The sequence below is a fragment of the Eubalaena glacialis genome, chromosome 1 (assembly GCF_028564815.1).
Source record: "Eubalaena glacialis isolate mEubGla1 chromosome 1, mEubGla1.1.hap2.+ XY, whole genome shotgun sequence".
Taxonomy (NCBI): domain Eukaryota; kingdom Metazoa; phylum Chordata; class Mammalia; order Artiodactyla; family Balaenidae; genus Eubalaena; species Eubalaena glacialis.
This window is the reverse complement of record NC_083716.1, coordinates 20,198,138-20,208,847: the sequence shown is the minus strand read 5'-3', so window position 1 is coordinate 20,208,847 and position 10,710 is coordinate 20,198,138. Positions and strand designations below refer to the sequence as shown.

At 42.3% G+C, this 10,710-nt stretch overlaps 2 protein-coding genes across 6 annotated transcripts in view; one reads left to right on the top strand and one right to left on the bottom strand.

Annotated features, from left to right (window-relative positions):
• The first annotated feature begins 1,208 nt into the window (after positions 1–1,208).
• ADD3 (adducin 3) overlaps positions 1,209–10,710 on the top strand; it is a 124,268-nt gene continuing 114,766 nt past the window's right edge. The window contains exons 1-2 of one of the 5 annotated variants that reach the window (XM_061196303.1): positions 2,832–3,050; positions 3,537–3,642. The gene's annotated coding sequence lies outside the window, so the exon portion shown is untranslated. Of the gene's footprint in view, positions 1,486–2,831; positions 3,060–3,314; positions 3,643–10,710 lie in introns of those variants that run through there. The other 4 variants (XM_061196215.1, XM_061196478.1, XM_061196394.1 and 1 more) reach the window with 4 other exon arrangements.
• LOC133090992 (proline-rich protein 2-like) lies at positions 2,540–4,636 on the bottom strand. Its single transcript, XM_061189727.1, has 4 exons — positions 4,632–4,636; positions 3,506–3,958; positions 3,088–3,370; positions 2,540–2,944 (listed from the first exon to the last, which is right to left on the bottom strand). The coding sequence occupies exons 1-4, from the start codon at positions 4,634–4,636 to the stop codon at positions 2,540–2,542; spliced, it is 1,146 nt and encodes a 381-aa protein (XP_061045710.1).

Below are 10,710 nucleotides of genomic sequence, written 5' to 3'. Positions count from 1 at the left end.
GTACAAAATCATAAGTCAGATGAAACTGTTTTTTCACTTTACAAAAATGATACTTGATTTGCAAAATAATTTTGGAATGGTGGTAAATAACAAACTCTGGTTGCACATTTAAAATAAAAATTTATTTTTAATCCAAGTTTTCAGGAAAAGTAGTGTAGACTGAAAGATACATGCATTAAATCATACACAAAAAAGTTTAAATCTCATAAAATCATAGTCTATTGGAATGCTAAAGGAAAATTTCAATCCAACATCCTCAATTCACAAAATAGGGAACTATGGAACAAGAGTTTACTTACTTGCTCAAGATCACACAGGTAGTTAACAAAGGCTGTGCAAAAAAATCAATTGCAGAATATTTTCCACATTTTTCTCTATTCATATTTTGGGACCACACCTCCTCACTTACCTATGAAGAAAAAAATCACAGATGTTGAGTGCTTAAATTGAGGAATATTGTCTAAAATAAAATTTAAAGTTATAATGCAGATTCTCAATTTCCTCATATGTGGACACATCACATTCTAATAATGTAAACAGTAAATTTGCATGCATTTAAAGTTATCTACTTATGAGCTCCTTAATTTTGCTGAACTTTGAATTGCCACTGAAATAGTACCCTGCTATTATTTTCTTAAATTATTTTAGATTTTTTTGTTTTTTCTATAAATAATATTGTGATTTTTATAAGTACAAAGTGGTATCTGTCAATAATATATTTTCTTTTTTTAAAAAATTGAAGTATAGTTGATTTACAATAATATATTTTCTAATACTGACATTCATTGAAATTCCAGATATGCTTATAAGTATTAGTAAGATTGGACTCTGTTGTTTCCAATCATGTAAATCAGTTTTATTTTATGTATTATTCTTTTCACATTCTTGTATTAAATACTAAATAACCTTCCTTTATATAGTTATCATTGTAGTGCAATGATTGGAAATTAAATATTAACACAAAATACTATTCAGTTTCAAGGCACATGGCTTTATTTTTGCCATGGACCCCAGTGTTTGAAGTTAGGAGGGCTCTTTAAAACTAATGCTTCTAGCATTTCATTGACTCACACTAAATTGGTCCCTCGATCACCCAGTTAATTTTAACCTTGACCTCCTACAGCTGTACTGCCTTACTCAGTCCAAAAAAACTCCCTGCTTCCACCCTTTCTGCCTTTTATGAAGCAATAGTGGAGAGGAAAAACAAAACCCATTCCTTTGAGAAAGATTCCACCTCCTCTCTCATAAGCAAGTGCCTAGTGGTAATTGTGGAGTCTCTACCAAAGTCACTCACTTTACTACTCAGCGTTGGGAGAAGCTGCTGCCGCCACTGCTGCTGCTGCCGCCGCCGCTGCTGCTGTTGCTGCCGCCGCCACCGCCGGTCTGAGGCTGCAGTGGGTTTCCGTGCAGCACTGCAGAATCCACACCTAGAAGATAACACACGTCTACTACCCTGGACACAAGAAAGCCTTGGATCCTCAGTGGGTAAGCAAATCTTTTATCCATTTTGTCCGAAAACTGTGGGAAAGGGAGTGATCATGGAAAGGATTGCTCATCAGACATGCTTAAAATGGATTATGTTAATTTGTCTTCCTTTGAGGGGGGGGGGGGTCTAGATTTGTGACTGGCAAATGTCCTGTAGAGTGGAGACTATTGTCTGATATGTACCCCTAACACATTTTGGGGGGGCTATTCATAAAAAGGCTAACCTTGATGCGTGCCAAGCTTTTTTCATTTTTTGCTTTTTAAATGCAAGAAAACATCTAGCCACTCCCAGTATCTCTCTCAAATACTGCAGATATTTTAAAACGCCACATAAAATGACAGGCCGAGCGTTTTCTCAATATTTTCTTCCCAAAGCCAGGAAGCCTTACCCACGATCCTTTAGGGGTATTTAAAAACCATAAGGCATGGTTAGATTTTGAGCATATGGGAGATGGTAGACTAAAATTTCTGTAGCTTTAGTCCAGTGGGGAGAGAAAACGAGGATAAATGAATCACAGTTTGTGCCAAGCCAAGATTCATTTCCCACACTTCATATGTGGGAAGAGGAAACTACATTTTAATTAGCACATTTTTAGGGAAGAGGGAGGGAATGAAGATGAGGGGGATGGCATGAAGTATTTGAGGGGGAAGAAGAGAGTCTGCAGAAGAGGAAGGAAATGAAGGGGACTGTCGCCAGTACCTTGGAAACGCAGGGAGATAAGCGTGGGGAATGAAGTTTGTTGTTGTGTGTTAGGGTGGGGTTGACCCAAGGGACCATGAATAACCGGAATGCCGCTCGGAGGGTGTGCTTGGTAGTGGATTCGTGACTGTGGAGGACATGTATGCGGGAGGGATGTGCAAGTCGTGGGTGGTAGAGAAAGGTGTGTGTTGCTGGGAGGTCTATTTCTAGAGTAGGTCGTGTCTGGGCGGCCGGGGTGGGCGGCCCAGCGTCACCTGTGGATGGATCCACATCCCTGCCACTGAGTGCAAAGTTTACCCGGCCCCGAATTCATTTTGAAGGCTGTCGGTGCCTTGACTTTTCACCTCCAAGAGATCAGCTCTCATAAGGTCTCAAGGCCAGGGGCCAACGTCCGTGTGGAAACCCTCGACAGATGCAAGTGGAGCTCATGGAGAGAGCCCTTGCCCGGCCTCTCAGTGGAGGTGAGCAGGGGAAAGAGGCGCCCCCAAAGGCAACTGTGCTGAGAATACCCAGGCCCCTCCTACGGGGGGCGTGCGGAGGTGGAACCTTAGCAGTGGCCTCCCGCTGAAGACCCAGCAGCCGGTGCGGGCGGCTGAAGCTGACTCTGAAAGCTGTGTCTTGGCCTCGGGAGCTGGGCGGGGGTGGCTCGCTCAGGTTAGGGAGGGCGGCATCTCCGAGGCTCCCCTCCTCCCGCTTGTAGTCTGGTTTCCGTCGGGGTCGTTTACTCCTCCGACCCTCAGGGGACGCCGCTAATCGAAGCTGCCTAGCGGGGAGGACGTTGAAGAGATGCTAGGCAGCTGCCCCACACCAGGCCCTCCCAGAGGCCAGGCCAGTAGGGGCCCGGGGCCGCGGCTTCAGAGACAGGGTGAGGGAGGTAGGGAGAGGGCCGCAGGGGGCAGGACCAAAGCTTTGGAGGGGCGCGAGGGGGCGCGAGGGGGCGCGAGGGGCCGCGAGGGGCCGCGCGGGGCGGGGCCTTGAGGAGGCGGGGCCAGGAACATCCTGTGATTCCGAGGGGCGGGGCCATGAGCGTTCGGGGGCTGCGAGGGGCGGGCCTGTGGGGGTGGAGCCAGGGGAGCCCGGGGGCCTAAGGGCGGGGCCTTAGGGGCGGGGCCAGGGGACGCTCGGTGGGCGCTCGGCCAGTCCCGCCAGAGCGCCAGCCGCCTGCCGGTAACGGTCGCGGGACCGCTGGGCGGGAGGGGAGAGAAGGGGGGTTTAAATTATATTTTTTAAAAACAGAGAGCGAGAGCTAGAGGCAGAGCGACCCAGGTGTCGCCGCTTCCTGCTACACAGGGCTCGGCGCCCAGGTCCCTCCCTTCTCACGCCCCCTCCCCTTCTGCCCTCCCCTCTGGAGCCGTGCGGCGCTTAAGAGGCGGCGGTGGAGGATCGCGCGGCGGCTGCAGCTCCGGCGGCCGCGGAGAAGGAGGGAGGGAAGCACAAAGCCGGCTTCGCGCTGCGAGGTAATCCTGAGGGGAGAGAAGGCGCGGCCTTCCCGCCGCTCCTCCCGGCGGGGACGGCGGGCGCCCGCGCGGGCTGGGCTGCGGGGACCCTTCCAGGGGGTCGCGCGGGAGTGGGGAACGCAACGGCTCGCGGGGTGGAGGGGACTGCCTATTGGCTGCCCCTGCGGCCTCAGGTGGACCCCTCTTCCTCCGGGACTGGAATGGGAGCCTCGGGCTGGTTCGAAGAGGGTGGACCTGCAGGGGAGGATCTCGGGACGCCGGGGGTGGGCCCGAGTCTTTCGGGCGTCCTCTGGTTTCTCCCGGAGGACGGGGAGTTCTAAAAATCAAGAGCTGGCTGAAGCGTCGGTGGCCCGGGGTACTTTAAGCACTGAAGGTGCGCTCCAGGAAGGTGGTAGGTTCCCGCGCTTGGAAAGGGTGGAGGTAAGGGAGGGAGTGTTGGTTAGTTTTGTTTTCCACATTTAAACAACTTCTGTTACAAGTTGAAAGTATTCAACCAAACCTTTCTCCTGTAACTTGCGTTCCCATCCCCCCCGACCCACACCCACCCCACCCCTACAAACGTATACATGTTAGGTTGCGCTTCCTGCCCGGGGTGACAGGCAGAGTTGGCAGCAGGTCGGCTTTGCTGGTGTCCAGCCTCTTTGGGGGTATGCTATTATAGCTGAGGCAAGACCACAGAGACAGGTAGAATAAGCTAGGCCTCTATTAGAATGGAAGGAATGGCCTCAGGTAAACTTTTTTGTTGCAGAGATTTAATTGTAAGTAGGTGCCCGTTTAAAATGGGAGCGTGAGTAAAACCACTCATTTCTTTGGCACATGTGCTGTTGCAATTGACCTGCTAGAGCGGTATGGCGAGAAATGGAATTTAACTCAACCAAGAGGCTTTGAGTGAGGATTATATGCAAGTTTGGTGAAGGAGTTGATAAGGTTTGGGGGGGGGGTAGGAATCAGCTACATAAACGTGCAGGCACGTTTATGTTAAATTGTACGACATGTTAGATTTAGCAGTATGAAATGGTTGATTTTCTTGGAATGGAGTGCAACTGCATCATACCGGGTACATCCTAATTTTGACTTTAGAAGACTTACAATGAGACTGTTAAAGAGAGTAAACTAAGAATACAACGTAATTTGTCGTTTTTAAATAAGATGCTTGACTCTTTTTTAAAATGTGTAATTAAGATATGGGACCTATTCATTTATAGGGTTAAGTTACTTTTTAACTATGTATAAAGTTTTTATATCTGAGTCTCCATTGCATTGTAATTACACTGTAACTCACTCATTTTCCTCTGCTTATATTGAGCAGATTAACTTTGCAGAGGGAAGACCAGAAAAAAAAATGGCCACTTTTGCTATATTTAAGTGTTCATTTTTCCAAAGAATTCAGTCTGTGCTCTTAAAACTCTTTAAATTGACCGCAAATGTTGGCATGTTGGTAATAGTTGCTTTTAAGGAAAAAAATTGGTGTATCTGTTTCGAATGTTAAACATAATTTAAGAGTTCTTGAGGTAGTTGGGTATGAGGCATTCAATATGTTGCAGCTTTTTACAGGTATGATAGAAGGAAATGTTTGTTGGTAAACATTTGACATATGACATAGGTGATCATATGACATCTAGGAACTGTTTTGCATAATAGAAGGATTGTATTTTCAGAACATAAGTTTTACATTCAGAAAATGAATGAGAAAATTATACTGTACACTTTGCTATTTCTAACCCCCTTTTTCAATAATGTTACACTGGGATGAATGTGGGTTCTGCTCAATGATGTTTGAAGTGTGGATTTGGTCTTTGTAAAACCAGAACGTCTTTTGAGACTAAGAGGACACAGCATCAGCCGACCTCCTATACACAATCCTAAAACCTAAATACAGGGTGGGGCCCAACCTCTGGGGTTGTGAGGCCTCCTGAAGTAGGTCTGTCGTGTCTGAGTGTTTTTGTCACACTCAAGCCTATACAGGTTGTTAGCTGTTTAATCTCTCCTATCTCAAAGTAGTTGGTTAGCAGTACAGGGCAGCACTTATGTATGTCATCAGAGTATAAGAAGCATTTCTGTTGAAGGAAGAAGTCACATAAAAGCATAAAAACCCAACTCTGAACAAATTGGGTTTGTAAAATGTTGGGGAATGATAATATCAGAATCTTAACTGAGTTGTTATATGTGAAGTGCTTAGAATATAGTCTGGTACTCAGTGTTTTATGTGTTTATCATCGTCAGTATAAGATGACATTTTTTTGAAGGTGGCTATATCCTGCAACCCAGCAAGTGAAGACTCAGCAGATATTTGTAACAGCCAATATTTATTTGCTCTACCTCTGTGCCAGGCACAGTTTTATATGATTTAATTTACTTGATCCTCATGACAACCCAGTGCCTAAACAGACATAGAGAGGTTAAGTATTTTGTACAGCTACTAGGCACAGACGGGCTGGTTCTGAACCCAGAGCCTGGCTTGAGAGTGAGCCCGCATAAACTAGTAGCCCCTGCTGCTATTACACTTGTGGTAATTCTAGCAAATCAATGAAGTACCTTCACAGTATCTCCAAGACTACAGGTGTGCATATGCCTTGTTTAGTAACACCCTCCTGTGTTAGTACCACCAAGTTGTGTTTAAATGTGAATGGTGGTAATCTGCGTTAAGTAGAATCACCTTTTGACTTTGGAAGAGGATTCTCTCTTCACACAACATATGTTTAGCTAGGATGCTAGAATTTGGGCTGTAGTATGTTATCTTTTTAATTGCTAAAGATTAAAGTCTTTTTTGTTTTTCAAGCTTGCCAGATGTGTAGGGCTCCAGATGGTCCAGCAGGGCCCTTGGAGGGATTCTGGTTCTGCACTAAATCGGTAGGCCTCATCTTCTGATTACCAACACCACCATATTAACCTGAGGTGAATTTTAACTTAAGTTTGTTCGAAATTCCACCTGAGTTGCCTCTTAAAATTAGGCTTACATGGAAAGATGTCACTTGTGGCTTTTACTTTATCATTCACATTCTTCAAGGAACTGTGTGTTGCTGCTTCACCAGTGTAGTGGATACATCAGGCAAATTAATTATAACCTAAATTAGTAGCTGTTTTACGTAATGTTTAGAATAACTATTGTAGAGAGCTAATATGTCCTTTGTTGGCAAGTTAGTGAAAGGTAATATTAGGAAAAAATGTTTAAAAACAAGCATACGTTGAATTAAGAAAGCTCAAACGGTACTGAAGACACAGGTCACTAATCTGTTTCTCATACTAAAAATGCTAATATGTTTTTGCTATAATTAAAATTGAGTGCTGTTTCAGATTCCTTTGGAAATATTAAACTTGTAGAGTTTGAATAAAAAACATTTTAAATGTTTAATCAAGAGTACTATTCTTTCTTTTAAACATAGACACCCTATTTGAAATTAATTGAGCAGTCATAGACTGTGTCTTGTCATTGAGATTGAAAATGGGTGCCCTGATACTTTATTTCATGTCTTCTATGTTAATGCTTTGTCATTTGATCTTGGGGTCCATGCCCTAGTATTTCTAGATGCGATTGTTATGAGGTCTTTCAGGTCCTGCTAGTGACTAAATTTTCTTGGCCGAAAGCCAAGACAATCTCAAATTTTTACTGCAATGGGTTGTATATATTAAGAATCTTCTCTAAATTATATGTTATCGGCCTTTCATTGGCTATGGCTTGAAAGAAAAAAGTCTGTTATCCCTTGTATATCCCTTATGTATAATAGTTAGATGAATTTATTTTTTTCTTCTAGCAGTAGCTAGTTATGGACACACATGAGTGTAACCATACTACTTGGGGTATGCCCTTTCTTTCAGGTTTGTTAGAAATGATTCACTTGGCATTCATGCAGTGAATATTTGAATACCAACAGCATGCATAGAACAGCAACTTTAACTGAAAATTAACTGAAAGTGTTGGAGAAGAAAATGTGTGTGCGTTTTTTGTTTATTTCATGTGTATTTTAATCTTGATCTGTTATATGTGGACTAGTCGCAAAATCAAGTTCAAAAGTAAGTTAATTGCACAGTTGAAAACATACTTGAATGTCAAGAAAGTACTGTTTAACTTACCCTAAAGTCTTAGACGATAGCATAGATAATGAGAATCAGTCTCTTGTTTCTTTAAACTATTTTTTGTTGGGTATCTTTGAAAAGCTGCGTTAATAATCTCTTTTAGGTTTCTAGGACATGACTTACTACACTGAAGGAACAATTTAATAAAGAGTATCCTAGAAACCTAAAAGAATGAATGTGGCTTTCAGAGTTGTCTAGCATAGCTCAAAAAGTAGTTGCATGATCACCAAAAGGTATAAAATGGATGAAACCCATCCCTGATATTAAAAGGCTTTTTGTTTTTGTAAATTTCCTTCTTAGGAAGATTGTATAGACTAGTTTTTATGCCATAGCTGAAATGTTATTATGAAAGATGTTTAGGCTTTGACATATAGTTATATCTTTATAATGAGGTTAGATCTAAGTTGAGCTTTTTACCTGATGTCAAGCTGATCTGTTTCACCAGCATATACTTTACAATTACTTGTTTTAAAAGTTGGCTTTAGTTAAAGCTTAATTGGAAATGGTAAGGCTCCCTGATATAAGATGAACTTTGAAACCTCTTGTTTTAAATTGCCTGAAACTGGGCCTAAGGATATTGGTGTATAGCAGTACATTAACTAGCATTTAAGATTGCTACCTCCTCAAACAAGACTACAGTTTGAACCTTGGGTTATGCAGCTCACTTTTTCTGCCATAGGCATACTGACTTCCATAAGATAAAAAATTTCCCACAACCAGCCAGCCAGGGGGTAAAAACACTTTTTATAAACTTAAGGGCAATAACAACAACATGTGTTCTTAAAACCAATGTCTCAAGAAGCACACCGTATATATTAATAAAACAATTTAAAAAATTTGTTGCTCACAATGTGCATTAAGGCAAGTAATATGAAAACTTAATTCTAAGTAACATACGTGAAATTGTTACTTTTTTCTTTTTGCTAGCTCTTATACCCCTTTGAATTTGTTCTTGTAATTTTTCACTCCCCCACCAAGGAAGTGCTTACTTTGGATGGAAGAGGAAAGGACAGTGCATGTGTGAGTTCAGGAGCCTGTTTAATTCAGCTCTCATGGCTATTGTTGGTTGCCTGCTAGGGGAGCTGGAATTCCAACAATGTAGAAAGCAGTCAGGTTGGAGAAGTGCTGAGTTTTATCAGTGTCTTGGGGACTTAGTATATGCCTTTAATTTGTCACATCAGCAATGTTTCTGTGAAGTTCTTCCACAATGGCTCAGCTCATCCTGTGCAAGGACAGCATTTCCTTTTCCCCTTTCCATACAGTATTCTTAACCTGTCATCTTTTGATCTGCTGGAATGACTAAATGCCATAGCAAAAAGATAGGTTTACTCAGTATCCTCATGGAGAAGGTAGTTAGGCTTATTTGGTATGTCTAAAGAAGTATATTTTGGGATCAAGGCCTCCCCAGGGACTCTTCTTTAAGAACACTCTACTTTTAATCCTACAGAAATTAGAACCAGCAACTGTAAGCTGCATTGTTACTTCTAATCTCATTTGTCTTATTAGTACATAAGAAAAAGATTCTGTAAGGTCAGCCTTTTAATATCTAAGGAAGTGGTTGGGGAAGGGTGATAGAGCTCAAGTGGAGTTGTGAATGGGCTTAAGTGCATAGGGTGAGAGTGGACGGGAAAGAGATTGGCAATGAAATCGATACATTTTTCTTATTTCTTGTCCCTACTCCCAATGCTTTTTTTTCTTTTTTTAATTTTAAAACAGTGTTCCTTTTACCTTGCCTTTCTCCTTTGACTTTTATTGCTAGGACTGAGTTTTATCTCTCCTAGAGAAAGGTGGAATTTTTAAGGTGATTCCTGTGTGACTGCTGAAAAGTTTGGCTTTCACCTGGAGGTTGCACTAAAAAGAATTTCCTTCCATCTCTCTCCACAACTGTCTGCTTTTTAAATTAAAAAAAAAAAAATCTCTGAAACAGAAGTGTAAGAAACCTTACTTGTCATGTAATAGTTGGGAGCCATTATGTATTAAAGTAAAAGACATATCATTAATGAATCAGAAATCCATATTATTTAAACCCTTTTTTTTGGCAAAACTAGATGTACAGTAATTTTTTTTTTTTTTTAAACGTGCTGATCCATTTATTTATTTATTTATTTATGGCTGTGTTGGGTCTTTGTTTCTGTGCGAGGGCTTTCTCTAGTTGCGGCAAGTGGGGGCCATTCTTCATCGCGGTGCGCGGGCCTCTCACTATCGCGGCCTCTCTTCTTGCGGAGCACAAGCTCCAGACACGCAGGCTCAGTAGTTGTGGCTCACGGGCCTAGTTGCTCCGCGGCATGTGGGATCTTCCCAGACCAGGGCTCGAACCCGTGTCCCCTGCATTGGCAGGCAGACTCTCAACCACTGCGCCACCAGGGAAGCCCTACAGTAATTTTATATTAGGATGTTTGGTTCTTTTTAAGTGGGTATCAAAGATTACATGAATTTTTTCAACCAAAAATGTTGAAAGTAATACAAAAGTAATATATCTTTCATTGGTCTTAGTGAATGTTGATAATGACAAAATCATAGTTCTCTGAACACTTTGCTGTCGTTAAATACCTTAATGAGATATTTAATAGACAAGATTTGGTCACTAGCCACTGAAAGACTGTTGCCTCTGTAGCAGAATGTAATAGGAAAGGGAAATTTTATGCCTGAATAAAAAGTGTATCTGCTTGACATAGTAAAGGCTCTGAGAAGCTGATTACTTGGTAATCACTTGAGTTAGGTGATTTTATATTGTATTTGATGTTTTATAATCTGAACTTCCTTGGGCTCTTTAAAAGTGTCTGGTTGGACCATCAGCTTTTGATGAATGGGTTTCTGGAGGGATTGTGATGACCAGTTAAGTGCTTTGAAGAGGGAATCCCTGTTTTGTATCACACCTGAATGTCACAGAACATGCTTCTTGGTGCTTTTGTAATTTGCGCCCAAAGGAAAGAGTGCCATCTACTGAATGGCCAGCATCGAGTTGAGCAGCCCCAAGTTTTTGTTGCAGAACTT

Bases quoted from the DNA above. Each gene is read 5' to 3' on its own strand.
- LOC133090992 (XM_061189727.1), bottom strand. The intron at 3,371-3,505 runs GTGAGAAGGGAG...CCTCCCGCCCAG, and splicing joins AGGGCAGAAGGGGAGGGGGC to CGGTCCCGCGACCGTTACCG. The intron at 2,945-3,087 runs GTCCTGCCCCCT...CCCGCTAGGCAG, and splicing joins CGCGCCCCTCCAAAGCTTTG to CTTCGATTAGCGGCGTCCCC.